The sequence below is a fragment of the Artibeus jamaicensis genome, unplaced genomic scaffold, assembly GCF_021234435.1.
Source record: "Artibeus jamaicensis isolate MK-2021 breed Jamaican fruit bat unplaced genomic scaffold, CSHL_Jam_final contig_797, whole genome shotgun sequence".
In the NCBI taxonomy this organism is placed as follows: domain Eukaryota; kingdom Metazoa; phylum Chordata; class Mammalia; order Chiroptera; family Phyllostomidae; genus Artibeus; species Artibeus jamaicensis.
Window position 1 is genome coordinate 13,570,118 of NW_026521977.1, and position 17,683 is coordinate 13,587,800.

Here is a 17,683-nt window from a genome sequence, read left to right on the forward strand (position 1 = left end):
TCTATTTATTCTTTTGTGGTTATTTTTAGATTCTACATATAAGTGAAATTTTATGGTATTTGTCTTTGTTTGAGTTATTTCACTTAGCATAGTATCCTTCAGATTTATAATGTCACAAATGGATAGATTTCATCCTTTTTTATTGCTGAGTAATGTTTTATTATATCTTTTTGTCTTCTTTACCCATTCATCTATTTATAGACATCCATGTTGCTTCTACATCTTGCTTATTGTAAGTAACGCTGCAGTAAACAAAGAAATGTGTATACTTTTTCAGATCAGTGTCTTATTTTCTCACATAGATACCCAGAAGTGGAATTGCTGGGTTGCATGGCTGCTTTATTTTTAATACTTTGAGACATTTTCACACTGTTTGCCACAGTGGCTGCACCAGTTAACAACCCCATCAACAGTGTACAAGTGTAATCATCACAACAAATCATCATTTGTTGATTTTTTTGGTGATGGCCATTCTGACTAGTGTGAGGTGATATCTCATTATGGTTTTAGTTTGCATTTCCCTGTTGATTAGTGACATTGAGATTTTCTTGTACCTGTTTGCCATTAGTATGTCTTCTTGGGAGACGTACACGTTGTTTGACTAATTTTTTTAAAAATCCCATTATTTATTTGTTATTGAGTTATTATGTGTTTCATATATTTTGCACATTAATTCTTTATCAGATATAAGACTTGCAAATATTTTTCCCATCCCATAAGTTACTTTTGCATTTTGTTGATTAATTTTTTGCTATACAGAAGCTTTTTAGTTTGATTCACTTTTTTTGAGTATTTTACAAGCATTGCATTTATTGTGAGAAATTCTTTTAATCTCCATAATCATAGTCATCTTTTAATAAACAGCAAGGACACAGTCTCATAGTCCTGACCCAGGAAATATAATTTAGGATTAATTTTCTTTCAAATTAAAACATTCCTCTGATGAGCTGCCCAGTCAAATAATGTTGCATTCTCTGAGAGTCGTTAGCCCCTCCCAGCTGATCTTTTGTACACAAGAATGTGAATGTGAACTTCTAATACCACATTACTAAAAGCATCTCTCTGCAGCCTTCCCTATGTCTTCACTTAGCCCATGTAACTTTTCACTGTAGCCTCTCAGAGATGGGGATAGTGCTGCTATCACTTAAAGGCAACAAGATATCTTCAAGAAAAACAACTCTAAATTCCATCCATCGTACTGACATCCATTGCTTAGGAAAAGCATGATACAGAAAACTTCTTAGAGAACCAGCTCTGGATCTTTTGTCTTCTGGATTTCCAGGTGAAAATAATTATTGGAGAGCCTAGAGTTATTACTGATTTCAGCACAGTGATTTTCCACCCTCATGTGATTTGTAAAACTTGAGTAGTGTAAACTTTGATTTCCATAGCTTTCAATGGATTTTGCAATGTCAACAGTGACGTTTGAACTGGATTATCTTCCTCCTGAAGGCTTCAGACATGAGCATGCTTCCAACTCAGATTTTACTTTAACCTCTTTGACTGAACTCTCTGCTGATTCTAGTCAACTGGAACTTCATGACTCCACTTTTGTCCCCACTGGTAAGCTAAACTTTACACTGATATTTTGAGTATATTAACTTATATCTGTACTTCCTTAATGTCAGATATGTAAAAAATAAATCATGATGTCACTTTGTGATGGGGTAGCTGATGTGAATTTTAACTTTTTGAATTATTTTCCCCAAAAAATATGTAAATCGATTTTTACAAAAGGTGTAGAGGATTTTGCCAATAGAGTGAAATTCAATGAACGCAGAAAACTGTTCATAGTGAAGTAGATTTTGTTTATTTGAATGCCCAAGCCTTTTAAGGCTGAGTGTTGTTTGGAATGACTGATAAAATTAAGAATTTTATTTATAAACTGCAGAAAAAGAGTTTTGCCATCTTCCATTTATCTATCTATATCTTATTTTTCATAACCATATGAACTATAATATGTTCTTCAACTTCTTATTAAGAACATAAGCCAGGTGTTGAAAGACAAATACCATATGATCTCACCTTTAATTGTAACCTAATCAACCAAACGAACAAGCAAGCAAAATATAACCAAAGACTTTGAAATTGAGAACAGGCTGACAATGACTAGAGGGGAGAGGGGAGGGGATAATGGAGGAAAAGGATGAAGGGTTTACAGGAACAATTATAAAAGACACGTGGACAATAACAAGGAGGGTGGAAAGGGGAAGGGGGTGGGGAGGACTGGGGTTGTGGGGAGGGCAGAAAACTGTACTTGAACAACAATAAAAAAATAACAAGAGAATATTCCTTTTGGCTATGTTATTTTATGACCTGACTTAGATTCTGTATCAGATGGTAGTATTGGTAGATTTCAGTGTGTAGAATTTCCTTTTTGATACATACAGTGTTATATATCCAGAATTGCAGTTTTCACTCTTACTCAGCAATGCTGAGTAAATAATGATACACACTAGTACTTTGCAGTATCAAAAAGTTCTGAGAGTTTTGTTGATAATGAACAAATATGATATGTCAACAATGAATTAATTATACTTCGTGGGATAATTTTATTAATCAAAAATTAATATGTTAAATGTTATTCAAAAGTAAAAACTTTGTTACGATTTCATTGTTTTTCTTTCCTCATAAAAAAGGCTGTATGATGTGAAAGTGAAAGTTAAACAAAGAATTTATAGCCCTGGATGTTACTGGACATTAAATTTTGTCCAGTAGAAAGTACTTTATAAGAAAAATGAATTGCATTTTGCAACTAGAGAATTCTTCTAACAGAATTTAGCACACTTATTTACTTTTAAATATTTGAAATGAAGTTTTGTGTGACTCCCAGTCAATAACTGATTTGTTGCTTGTAGGTTCTTTTGCATTATATGACTAATTTCACAATATCAGTCATTATATAAACAGGAGATATCACATCCTTTTGTATAGTTTCTTTCAACTGTAAGAAAAGAGATGTCCATGTTATTATTACTATTTTTTGCACCTACAATTTAATAAAGTAGACAAGTCAGTTCTTTATAAATGAGCATAGCTTATTGTAGTAGATTTGGACAGGAAAAAGAGATTTATAAGCAAGTATTTGCCAATGCCATCATGATTTAAATTCCTATGTTCTTCCAACCTTGTTTTTTCTTCAATTTGTCTTTGTCTCTACACATCTATTTCAACAGATTCAACGGCTGTCTTTATGCAGCTCACCTACACATCTGCAGCTTAAGTATAAACTCTTCACCAGAGCCTGCAAGATACTTTTGCCTCAATACCCTGGCACTGCCTCAGATTCGATGCATATGAGCTAAACTCCCTAGAAATGCCTCTTCCTTCTTACATTCTTTTTTTTGTCAAAACCTCTAAGTCATCTCTAAGATCCCTTAGCATTTATTGCAATATAAAATTCATGTTTATGTATATGGACATTAGTTTAATATTTGTCTTCTCTACCTCTTTGTCCACCTCTATCATCCCATAAGTCAATGGGGTACCTGAATATAAGGGTTGTTTATGTTTGGACTCATGACCTCCTGGCTAAGAGACTGAAAGATTAGTCTCCTTCAAATCCCATAGGAAATGCACCTGTATGGGCTTCAAACTGATCTTACTTCCAAGGTTTCCATTACATTTCTTGCCCAGTGATGGCCACACAGTGCTCAGTAAGCACACAGTCCTCCAAGAGCATAAGGCTAACCCATTCCTGCCTTTGTTTGCAATTTCTGCAACTCCATGTGACCTGTCTTAGAAACTGGATGATCTGGGATATATATATGCTTTTATTTTTTTCCAAAACTTTTTGCATCCTCATGTGATGTACACATATCCTGTAAGAAATAGTTATACCCCCAAGCATTGTTCAGATTATTTCAAAGTAATTTCCAATAGTTCCCATGCTTCTATTGATTAAGATATCACTGAGATAAAATACTTTCTTATTCCCAAATGCCTATGGTTAACTCAAACATCTACAAAATGTTTGTCCTATATATTCAAAGCCTCACATTCTAATTCTTGTTGTAAGTACATCTGTGGCTCCTCTCCTGTGAGATCATGTTTCTTGAGGATAATGGCCCCTTCATAATTGTTTGTACCTGTGCATGATACACATGTGGTACATAGGATTAGCTAAATGATCAAATGTAATTTATCTTTTAATGACTTTTCTGTATAGGGAGTATTTGTTTAAATCAGGTTACATGTGTATTTTACCTGCAAAAATATTATGTTGAAATTGTCACACGATTTGTTACCTGACATTTCCACTGTGTAGGTTAGTGCCATTGTGGAATTTGTCCTTCATTTGAAACTGTTATGGAGTATTGTACATTCTAGAATCTATTTTGCATGCTAGATCTTCTTGCCCTATTTCCAATAGAGTTAAGGTTGTATTAATGCATATAAAACACATTAATTAAATATTTGTGATTGAGGGTTAAAGGCTGGGGTCTGTATGAGAATGAAAATGAGGTGATTGAGCTATGCTCTTTCAGCCTCAGTGGTGTGGCGGTAGCTATTTAACATGCATGTGCACATGTTCCTAGCATGGGAACATAAAACAGAATAGATGAATGTTAGTCCATAGAACATTTAGCAGGGCTGTCTAAGAAGAAATATATTTCATTGTCAGCAAAACAGTATTTATAACTTTCACTTACATAATACCTTGAAGATAACTCATAACTACAGAATTTCAATAGTTCTCAGAAGTTGTCAATGAGATAGAGTTTACTGATCTTTCTTTTTTAAAATTTTATTTATTTATCTTTAGAGGGGAAGGGAAGGATAGAGGAAGAGAAACATCAATGTATGGTTGCCCTTCGTGTGTTCCCTGCTGGGAACTGGCCTGCAGGGAACCAGCCTGCAACCCAGGCATGTGCCCTGACTGGGAATCGAACTGCGATTGTCTGGTTCGCAGGCCCACGCTCAATGCACTGAGCTACACCATCCAGGGCTCATTGATCTTTTTTTCAGTAGAAGGAGAATCCAAAGACCAGGAAAGTAATACAGTTGGACCAAAGTCACATACCTGTAGTGTGTGTATGTGTGTGTGTGTGTGTGTCTGTGTCTGTGAGGAGGTGGTGGCAGAGACAAGGATAATTCAGGAAAATCTATTTTCTGTCTCTAAATTTAGCATTCATTTTTCTCCTCAATACCACTTGGAAATTAAGTTTTAAAGCATTCACGCGGGGGGCAAATGCTTCTTTGTCTCTCAAAAATGAATTTTATCAGTAATCAATAATAATATAAATATCATATCTAGGTTCTGGAATGTGCTTTCAATAACATTTAAGGCCATAACTAAATAGATCAAGATCTATCATCATGATCATCAGGGTCATTATCATCATCACTGTGGTGCTGATGATGAGCACATATATATATCAGTTCCTGTGTATCATGCAGTGTTAAATGTTTTATATACATAAGCATATAAAGTGTTATGTAGGAATGGTATACATAAACATATAATTTCATATATAAATATATAATATGTTTATATATAACACAGTAATGTATATTTACATTTATATTTATATACTTTTTAATCTCCCATACTCAGCCCTATAAAGAATTAGGGAACATTATCATTTACATATCAAAATATAAGGCAATCAACTAATTTTGTCTAGTCCTTAAGAAATTTGAAGTGGGACGGTGGGTCACTCCCCACTATGAAATCAGTAGTCTGCATGTTTGACATCCATGTGACACTGTTCCTTATGACCAGCATGAAGAATAAGAATAAAAATATTTGTACATAAATGCAAAGAGTTCTTACCAATGATCCACATATATATATATATATTTATAAAGTCTATATGTCTTTAATTTTCTGAAATGATCTATGATGTATCTATCATTCATCAAAACTTCTTTGGATCCAGTTATATTTTTGATTTCCATGAGTTTTTGGTGACTAGCTCTTTTAGAAGTTTAGAGGCCCCTATATAAAGAAGCTGATCACTTGTTTATGTTAGGTTAGTATAATATTGCAGAATGAATTGATGACTTCCATCTGAAGTTGTCCTGGGGGCAATTTTAAAAGTTGTCCCTTCCTCTTGTTTGCAGTGTCTACCTCTATGGATGTTTGATACTTAGGCTAAATTACTACTGTGTAATTACTACATCTATTTCCTGTATATTTGATGCTTCTGAATCCTTCTACGGCTCTCTCCAGCTCCTCAAAGACCCTACTTTCCATTTTTATCTTCCATGAATTAGTGTTACTCTAGTCCTAAATTAAAGTGGTGTTACATGGTGAAGTATGGCATTCTTTTAGAATTTAAGTATCTCCATACAATTAGATAGTCACCTATTGACAAAAAATATATATTTTATTTTTAAAAAATTGTTTTGTTAGTTATCCCAGTATCAACAAATGAAAATAAGCCAGTACCAGCAAATTTCAAATTGGACCAATGGCATCCATACTTAAATAACATGGACATAATTCACATGGATACTGATATAATTACTTTACAGTGGTGCTAAATATGAAATGCTAATTCCAAAGAATTTAAACCATTTGGTTTTTCATCTGTTTTTCCTTTTAAAATGGGTATGTTCTACTGGTAGTTGTATAACGTCCAGTTACCAAAAATGAAGATACTATATGTCAAGATTGTTCATCACATTTCACATTAAAATAAATATCTTCCCTCAAAGAATTTCTTGGTATCATGCCTCCTGATACAAGATGATGATAAATTTGTTCTGCTGAAGTAAAAATGAGTCATAGGATAATTAAATGCTGTGATTTTTTAAGAACAACAGATTTTAAGGTCTCACACAACCTCAAACAAGAACCACATATTCAACAATATTACACTATCCAGGAATAGCCAGAAGAGTAAATATAAACCCTTTATTAAAATTGTACAATATCCTCTTATATCATACGTGTGCATACGTACATGCAGTCATTGCATTTTAAGAAATTTTGGCTATATTTATCTTTTTAGATATGTCCTGGGACCTGGAAGTGACTGACCACTCTAATATAATTCTAGCTGTGTTAACATCAGAATAAATAAACAATCTTCTTTTCTGTCAGAAGTAGTATAGGGCTCCATGAGGAGGGCTTTGGGATGATTATTTCTTTGTCTCAGGAAAATGAAGAGCATGACTTCTAAAGATATGCAAGGAATTCCAAAGAATACACTCTGTGCCTTTAACCTTGAGTTAGAAGTTGTGCATCTAACTCATTGCATCCCAGACCATTTCTGATCAAAAACTAAAGGACAAGCCACTGTGTAAAAAGGTGTTTGTTCAGTTAGAAGGAATTTGAGATTCTAATTTCTTGAGTTGTTGAGAACTATGGCTAGTTGTTATATGACTAATGAGAGTAATGATTATACCATTATCAACTATTTGCATTTGTTACGTGTCTACTCTGTGTCCAGCTTTCTGCCAGTCTCTGTGAGAAATGTAAATTATTTGAAAGGTTCAATGTCTGCTGTCAATGTACCCTCTAAATCTTCTTATGAAAAAAATCCATGTGTGTGATTGAAATAGCTCATCTCTTCAGTCTTATTCAGGATAGAAACATATCAGCTGGGAGAATAGTGCCTTAGCAAGGTAGTTTTTGAAGCCGACGTGTAGCATATGTGTAGCATATGAAGCACTTGCATTAGAATCATCAGGATCCATGCAATATGTGAAGATTTCTGGTTCCCATACCAGCCCCTTTATATATAACCTCTGTGGATATAATCCAGAAACCTAGATTCCAGAAGTTTCTCATGCTACAGACATATGTACTAAGTTTGAGAACCAATGTTTTTGTCAATGGTCATGACAGGTTCATTGGCAAGAGATCCCTACAATGCTCTTCTTATGATGTTTTTTTCCAGATAATTTTATTTTTTTAAAGATTTTATTTATTTATTTCTAGACAGAGGGGAAGTGAGAAAGAAAGAGAGGAAAAGAGGCATCAATGTGTAGTTGTCTCTTGCTGAGGACCGGGCCTATAACCCAGGCATGTGCAATGATTGGGAATCAAACCAGTGACCCTTTGGTTCACAGATCAGTGCTCAATCCACTGAGCTACACCAGGCAGAGCTCCAGATAATTTTAGTAATTTATTTTTATTGTAATTTTTCCATCACCATTTAACCCCCTATACTCTCTTCCAACTCCACTCACTCCACTCATCCCTGCAATCACCACAGGGTTGACTGTGTCTATGATGAGTTCTTTCTCTTTTTTGCTTGATCCTTTCACACTCCAACCCTCCCCAGAGCTGTCAGCCTGCTCTCTCTATGAGTCTGTCTCTATTTTGCTTATTAGTTCTGTTCCTTAGATTCGACATACAAGCAAAATCATATGGTATTTGTCTTTTCTGAATGGCTTATTTAACTTAGTATAATATTCTCCAGGTCCATACATACTATCACAAAGGGTAAAATGTTCTTCCTTTTTATGGTCAGATAGTATTCTAGTGTGTAAATATACCCCAGCTGTTTTACCCACTCATCTACTGATGGACACTTTGGCTGCTTCCAACTCTTAGTTATTGTTAATAACACTGCAATGAACACAGGGGTTTATATACTTTTTCAATTTGGCACTTTGGTTTTCTTGGATAAATTCCCAGGCATGGAATCACTGGTTCATAAAGCAATTCCACTTTTATTTTTTGAGATAACTCTATACTGCACCAATACACATAACTGCACCAATACACATTCCCCATAACCGCACCAATACACATTCTTACCAACAATGTAGAGGGGATCCCCCTTTTCCACATCCTTCCCAGCACTTGTTGTTTGTTGTTTTATTGATGATGGCCATCCTGACTGGAAGTTCCTCATGTTATATACACATGCATTAATGCTTGAGAACCGATGTTTTGTCAATAATCATGATAAGTCTGCTGGCAGGGCTCCCTACAATAATTTCCCATTATGACAAGTTTTCCAGATAATTTTATGACAGTAATCTATAACCAACTATAGTTCTATGTCAGTAGGCTTTTTATAGTGGTTATTGATCATGTACATACTTGACAGAGTGTTTTCCTATTTTTCTTATACTTATATATTGTCCTCAGATGAATTAGAATTTAAACCTTTAAAATATTTTTTATATTTAATTGAATTTATTGAGGTGACATTTGTTAATATAATTATATAGGTTTCAGCTAAACCCTTCTTAAATAGCCCTCCTTCTCATCCTTAACATGAAAGTTCTAATTTTTTCTCTATTGGATGTCAAAAATACCCCTTTTTATGTTATTGATATCAATATATAATGTTTATTTTCAACATTTAATCTTATATTTAAGTGTTTTAGCTATTAAATATGGTACATAGATTTCATTATAATTTTATTAAATAGAAAACAAACTCCCACAGGATGAGATACATTGTACATCTCTTCTATTGCCCAGAGAGGGAACAGTCAAGAGCTCTACAAACAGAAGGAGCTGAACTACTTGTTCCAAAAACGACTTTACAAAGATGTACCAGTTGACAGGAAACTTCACTTCCTTTGTGGAATTTTAAAATTTAACTTTCATCTGTTAATGGCTCTGCTTAGAGGCCTTTAACTCATTCTGTCTCAAGAAGAGCAATCCAGCTTCATATAATATGCATACATTGGCTGCCTTAGCAAAGTGAAAAGTTAATACTAATGTGATACTGTAACACAAAATAACCTCAACAACTATTTTTTGTTAAATGCCTTCTGAAAACATTTTACTAGATGTTGCATATATAATCAGAATCATAAGTTTAAAAGTGGCCTTTCTGATAACAAACAAGGGAGTGCTAATGGAGGTATCAATAGTCATTGGAAGTGCTAATGGAGTCAATGCATTACTCCATAATACATGATGGAGCTCACAAAACTAGACAGTGGTAGATGAGAGAAGGATAAAGACAGGTGTACAGATATCTCTTCTCAAAGCTTTTCAGGTATCGTGTCTTCCTGATACCAGATGAAAAATAATTAATTTGTTATTTTTGGAATAGCACTTGATATTTTAGCATATCTAAGACTTTATAGAAAAAATCAAGAATTGTAGTGAAGTATTTATGAGCTTCTCAAGTTGACATGATGAGATATAGCCACAATCTTTATTCATAAAGCTCCTTCTGGGAAGCAATTGACAGAGAGCTCTCTTCTAAGTAATGGGTTTTCATCTACACTATGAAATCAGGTATACTACCAATAATTTTTAGCCAACTATTGGAAATATATTTCACTGTAACTAACAAGTATTATTCTCTTTTAAATTAAAATAGATTCAAAATTCTATTATAATTAATCAACCTCACTTTAAAACCAATGCTTCTTTTTTTAAAAGGGAGACAAAATAGTGGAGTATAGGTACACACTGAAATTAGTTATGCCCTGCATATGCAAAATATATCCACGTTTAAATATGGAAACAAAAATGGAAACCATTATTTTAGTTACATAAGCAAGAAGATAGAAGTCAATTAGGTATTCTGGAAAAACATTTTGCATTTTGTTTCATATGAATTTCAAATCACACATAGATTCATAAATTCTGCTTCTAAGAATTTGTTTCAAATAAAATCAGGTACATACACAGAAATAATGGCACAAAGATGTTCATTGCAGTGGTACTTTTAATAGAGAAAACAGAAAACAATTTGAATCCAACAACATTGTATTGTGTAAATAATTAAACTATATCAGACCCTATAAAAAAGCATGCTTTAAAGACTGGTATTATAGAACAGTTAATTGGTAATGAAAAATATTTAGGGCATGACATTAAGAGAAGCAGAAAACATAATTACAGGCATACCATTTTTATATAGATGTCTATAAGTGAAATTTGTGCAAGAAAAACATATACCAAAACACTAAAATATATTAGTCTAAGGAATAGGATTCCATAAAACTTCCCTTTTGTTTCTTGCTATTTTCCAAATTTTCTTGATTGATCATGTATTACTTTTGCAATGAGAAAAATAAATTATATTAATAGAATTTGCATTTTATATATTTAAGAAAAACAAGAAACAACATACATGAATATAGACATAGAAGGAGGTGAATTGTGCCTGAATCCTTCACTAAATAGAGGTTCCTTGGCATCTGAGAGTTTCAGGTCTCCATTTGCCTTTCACAGAATTTCTGTGACCCTCTTTATTCCCATCTCATCTTTATGCTGGGACCACAGCATAGAGAGAGACCCATAAGGAAGCATCAGATATTCAAAACAATTGTTTAAGGACATTATTAATCTATAATGCTATTTTTGCATCCACTGTTCCCCATAGCCCTACAAACTCTAACCCTGCTAACAAAATTCTTCTATAAACAGAAATAGTTAGTACATACACATAAATGGTCATTTGCTATATCAATTTAAAATTATGGCTATCACCTTATGAGCTTCATTATTATAATTTCTCAGAAAAAGTAAATCATTTTAGGTACATTTTTATTTTTGTAAGTACATTTTATTTAGTTAGTTATTTAACTTTTTTATTGTTGTTCAACTATGGTTGTCTCCATTTTACCCCCACCACTGCCCCCCACTCCAGCCTCACCATTTCCTGTCCTCAGCCTCACCCCTCCTTGGCTTTGTCCATGTGACTTCCATAAATGTTTCTGAAAACTCTCCCCTTTCTTCCCCCCATTATCCCCTCTCACCTCTCCTCCAATTATTGTCAATTTGTTCTTAATTTCAATGTGTCTGGTTATATTTTGCTTGCTTGTTTATTTTGTTGATTAGGTTCCACTTATAGGTGAGATCATATGGTATTTGTCTTTCATTGCCTGGCTTATTTCACTTAGCATAATGCTCTCTGTGACAGCATGGACAGAAAACAAATCATTTTACTCCATTTAAGAAGGTGAATAATTCAGAGAAGACAGGCACTGAGACAAACTGAAGTGCTCTGTCCACTTTTTAAAGTCTGGAGTTAGGAAAAAAGAGGTGATAAACAATGATAGCTTTAAGCATCAAAAAGTTCATGGGCATCAAAAAAGCAACTACAGGAAAGAAGAGAAAGGTTCACCTATAAAAACTGTAACAAAGAAAAATTGTAGAAAGCAGAGGAATTCTGGCAAAGATAGAGGCATTGATAGATACACTTTGCCTACTCATACAACCAGAAGAAGGACAACAACAAATTGAAAAACAAAAAACACCCAGAACTAACAAAAAATTGAACTCTAAAGATGTCTGACAACCAAGAAATTAAAGAACATTCATCCAGACTGGTAGGAGGGGTGGAGATGGATAACTGGGGTGGAGAGGACCAGGTGAGTAAAGCAGTTGTTGGCGGACCAGGCAGTTTCACATCTGCATGTGGATAAACCCAGAAGAACAACTAGGGAGTGACACAGACCATGCAACCCAGGGTTCAAGTGAATGGAAATAAAGCCTCAAAACCTTTGGGAATAAAAACCTGTAAGGGTTGTGGCTGCAGGAGAATCTCCCAGACTCACATAAGACCTTGTTGAAGAGATGCACAGGGTCCTAGAACATACAAAAGACCACCCACCCACCCAGAAATCAGTACCAGAAAGGCCCAATTTGCTTGTGGGTGACAAGGGAAGTGACTGAAAGCCAACAGAGAGAGCTGTGCAAGCTGCATTGTTCCCTCTTAGACCAGTCCCCCACATACAGCACCACAATGCAGCTAAGTGGCTTGCTTCACCCTGGTGAATAACTAAGGCTCTTCTCCTTACAATATAACAGCTGCATGGAAAAAAAATATGGCCCTAATGAAAGAACAGATCAAGGCTCAAAAAATAGAACTAAGTGAAGAAATAGCAACCTATGAGATGCACAGTTCAAAACACTGGTAATCAGGATGCTGACAGAAATGATCGAGTATAGTTCCAAAATGGTAGAAAAAGTGAAGACTATGCCAAGTGAAATAAAAAGAAATGTACAGGGAACCAACAGTGGATGCAATGAAACCAGGACTCAAATCAATGATTTGGAGGAGGAAGAAATAAACATTGAACCAGAACAGAATGAATACATAAGAATTCAAAAAAGTGAGGAGAGGCTTAGGAACCTTTGGAGCATCTTTAAACATTCCAACATCTGAATCACAGGGGTGCCAGAAGGAGAAGAGGAAGAGCAAGAAATTGAAAACTTAGTTGAAAAAATAATGAAGGAAAACTGCCCCATTGCAACAAAGAAAATAGACTTCCAGGAAACTCAGAGAGTTCCAAAGAAGTTGGACCAAGGAGGAAAACACCAAGGCACATCATAATTACTTTATTCAAGATTAAAAATAAGGAGAGAATCTTAGAAGCAGCAAGAGAAAAGGAGAGAGTTACCTACAAAGGAGTTCCCATGAGGCTGTCAGCTGATTTCTCAAAAGAAGCCTTGGAGGCAAGAAGGGGCTGGAAAGAAGTATTCAAAGTAATGAAAGGCCAGGACCTACATCCAGGATTACTCTATCTAGCAAAGCTCTCATTTAGAATGGAAGGGCAGATAAAGTATTTCCCAGATGAGGTCAGGTTAAAGGAGTTCATTATCACCAAGCCCTTATTATATAAAATGTTCAACAGACTTATCTAAGAAAAAGGAGATCAAAACGAGAACAGTAAAATGACAACAAATTCACAATTATCAATAACTGAAAAAAAAGAACAACAAACTAAGCAAACAACTAGAACAGGAACAGAGTCACAGAAATGGACATCACATGGAAGGTTATCAGTGGGGAGCAGAGACAATGGGGAAAAGGTATAGGGAATAACAAGCATAAATGGTAAGTACAAAATAGGGGGAGATTAAGAATAGTATAGGAAATGGAGAAACCAAAGAACTTATATATACAACCCATAGACATGAACTAAGGAGCACAATGTGGGTGGGGGTGCAGAGCATAGGGAAATAAAGGTAGGGAAAATGAGAAAACTGTAATAGCATTGTCAATAAAATATATTTTAAAAAACAAAACCAAAGGGTGGTAGGATCAAGGGTGGGAAGTGGGGATGGCTGGGGTGAGGGAAAGTGGTCAGGGGAAATAGAGACAACTGTACTTCAACAACAATAAAAACATGGAAAAATAAATTAATCAAATAAAAACCATAGAAAGCAAGAAGAAAATAATATTACAAGGGAGAAATTATTTTAATGAATCGGGGTTTATCTATTTAAATATAAAAAGGTCTGTTATGAAGATCTTTTATAGCTCACAGAATCATTGCATCAGGTTGATATTTAAGATACAGGCTAAATTTTCAGGGGAAAAAATATGTGCAGATGATGAGGCATGAAAAGTGAGACAGCCACTGCCATTTCTAAGATTACAAAGCTTGTTCTGCTGCTCTGAGACCAGAACTACACTGAAAAATCAGTGAGTAAACAGGAAAGTGACACAATGGTACCCCCCAATCTAACCCCATGCCACGATAGGTTTGTGCTTGAGTCATGGCCGAACTCCTAGCTCAGGTGCAGGATGAAATTCACACAAGACACACTGGCTGAGAGTAGGCAATGGGTGGATCCATCAAGAGGAAGCCACTCTGGACCTACTTTTTCATTTTGAAAAACAAGGGACTTGGACAGTAGCCTCTTGCCCTGAGCCTCTTTCAAAGAATCTCTGGTTTAATTTTTCATAGGTATTTGATTTAAAAAATATGAAGTCTCTATACTGGGAAGATTTAGGAAGTCCTACAAGTAACCATAAATTTTGAATGCTTTTGCTTAATATAAATTTGCACACTGGAGAAACTTATTGGCTTCTGGCCACCCAACTGTTTATGGCTATGGTCTCACCCACCACTATTCACTCTTTTCAAAGCTCATTGTGCTGAAGATATGGGGATACTGTTCATCTTCTCAAGAACATTGCTTGTCCCTTGAGTTGGCCATAATGGATCTTTTTACTGATAGTAGAATTTTGCCTATTTTTAGATGACAAATGTGCTACCTACACGTCCCATGTTTGTATCTTACTTTGATATCCTCATAGGGCACCTTTCATTTTGCTTGTCCTTTGCATTATCTGGTTGACAATTTCAGTTCTCAAAAGCTAATAAACATGGTTATGGTCTCTGAAAAGTCTCTGCAAAAGGTTCTCATTCCAGTTTTTGAGTAGAAAATGTAAATTACAGTGATAACCTAAGATGTAATATTCTCATTTTATATAGTTAAAAAGTAAGTTCAAAAGTCTGTGGCAATTGTTATTTTTAAGTTTATGAGCTATGCATTTTAACTGAACATTTATTGGTTGATATAGAAGTGGGAGTCATCTACCTAGGCATGGAGTTCCCAAATAATCCAGTATCACCATCCAAATAAAAGTTGTTATTCTGTGTAGACAGCAAGGGAAGTAATTGCTTAGAACCTAGAATCAAATTAGAGTTCATAGGTTGCTCTGATACTTTCTAGTTTGTAACTTCAGAAAATGTAATGAACCTCTATGTTTTTCTATTTTATTATATGTGATTAGAGTATAAAATTTCAGAATAGTTAAGGAGAATATTAAATAAGCCTTGGACAGGCAGCTCAGTTGGTTGGAGCATTGAGACACCAAGATTGAGGGTTCAATCCCTGGTCAAAGCATATACAAGAATCAATAATGAATGCATAAAAAAGTGGAACAATAAATCTCTCTCTCAAATCAATACATTAACAAATTAAAAGAATATTAAGTGAAATAATACCCTCAAGAGGCATTTAGTGCAATGCCTATAACTAATAACTTTTTAGGAAATGCTGTTACGCCAAATACATTATATAGTGTAGATTACATACTATAATGGTGCTCCAGAAAGTGATGACTACCATGTTTTAAGGATTAATCCTCTGGACTCAAATTAGTTCAAATTTCAGAATCTAAATAGTGGTAATGGTGTTCAAATTCAGGCACAGTTGTGCAGAGGAATACATGGCTATGCAGAGAGTAAACATCACAAACTTCAGGAGCATTTGCTTTACTTGATAAATAATCTTACTAATTTTTAACTAAAGGATTATTTGTCATAGAATTACTAAATGAATAATATTTATACTAATTTTATGATAAAATGATAACGTTAAGGAAAATTCGTATTAGCCTAGGCATTCCCTAACCTGGGCATTCACAATTCTGTAACAAGAGATATAAAGCTAAAAAAAAGTTCCGAGGCACTGGAAAGAAAACACAGGTGTTGGCTGCATAAGAGCCCTGGTTTCTGTTGGCTGCTTAGTGTTCATATCCAACGATCATGGTGGGTGTTCAGTGCTTCTTAATAAGATCAGTGATTTATCTTAGATACAGTGAGACTGTGTTATTTTTAAGAATTGGCATTATGGAACAGTCTTTTAGTCTCAGGATATTGTGATTTTTCAGAATCAGTTGAGAATTTTACTTCATTAAGAGCTTGGTAAGGAAAATGAGCTTTTCTTCTGTGCTTGAAACCAAACTTCTTTATTGTCTTCTCACTCTAGATAAAAGTAGACAGAGGAAAGCCTTCCCTGTGTCCATCTTGAAGAGAGTAATCAAAACTTTAGAAATGAGATAACTTCTCTGAATGTTGAACAGTGCATTAAATAAGGAGGCAGAGATATTAGTGGCAATCGCGCATTATCTAAATTAACTTGACTAGATTGAACTCATAGATGATAAGGGCTAGATCCATAAATTTCTCTTACATAAGAATATGAGAGTGAGATCAAGTAGCTTGTCCAAGATCTCATGAATAATTAGATATAGAGGTCAGTCTATAATTGTTTGTATCTTTCATTATCGGGCTCTCACGTATGTTCTTACTCCCAGTGGCCATGATAAGAACATGGCATGGGCTTTGTCATAGGACAGCTCTAACTATGACTCAGACACATGGCAGATTTGTAACACTTGTGCAATTTACTTAATATTTTCTGCCTGTTTTCGGTGACATATCCACTTTGCAGAGTTGACTGTGGGATTGAAAAATGTATAAAAATTGCCCTGTGCAGGAAAAGGATTTAGAATACATGTTTAATATATACAAAATATCTCCTCATGCCCCATTTCAATCATTCTGCCTACTTATATCACTCCTTTGCAACTTCTCAACCTAAATACATTTTCATAGGTTTCTGTGAAGGCAGGAGATAATGAATCTGAAAACCAAAAGTTTCCTACAAGTATACACATCACTGTGAGTTTCCTAATTCTTGACTTTTTGGCCAAACTCCCTTGAAATGATTTATGATTAATTCCCAAAACAAAGATCTGGGAGTATTGGCCTAAATACTTTAGTTATAAAAGGATCCTGGTTTCATCATTTGTTGGTTTATTTTCCATTAATATTGAAGAATTTATCTTTCTTTTTTATCTGTCTCACAGATGTTTTCTTCAGCATTATTATCTGATTCCACAGTAGATACGCATAATTCAGTGTTTCATAGTTCATGTCCACTAAGCATTTGGTTTCAGTCACTCAAATTTCAGAATTTAGGCCCCATTTCCAAGGCCACATGGAGATAAGTCTAAAAGCAAAACTATTTAAATAAAGTGGTTAATTCTGTAGCAGATCCAAGAGATGGATTTTAGAAATCCCCTGACATCTACATATAAATGCTACATATTTCACAATTGCTAATGAACATACACATAACCACAGAGAGCTTGGTCATTTTTTCATGTTATTTTGCCTTAAAAATCAAATGTAACAATTCTCAACAATTTAACTCCTATGTTTATTAAAAGGATTCTCTAAAAAATGAATTTTTTAAAAGTAGGGTTTTCTTAGCTCCATA

At 34.6% G+C, this 17,683-nt stretch overlaps 1 protein-coding gene across 1 annotated transcript in view; it reads left to right on the forward strand.

Annotated features, from left to right (window-relative positions):
- Positions 1-1,060: 1,060 nt before the first annotated feature.
- ANO3 (anoctamin 3) overlaps positions 1,061-17,683 on the forward strand; it is a 287,665-nt gene continuing 271,042 nt past the window's right edge. Inside the window, exon 1 of the mRNA XM_037132986.2 lies at positions 1,061-1,563. Within this exon, the coding sequence (XP_036988881.2) occupies positions 1,398-1,563 (166 nt within the window). The 5' untranslated portion in view covers positions 1,061-1,397. The remainder of the gene's footprint in view (positions 1,564-17,683) is intronic.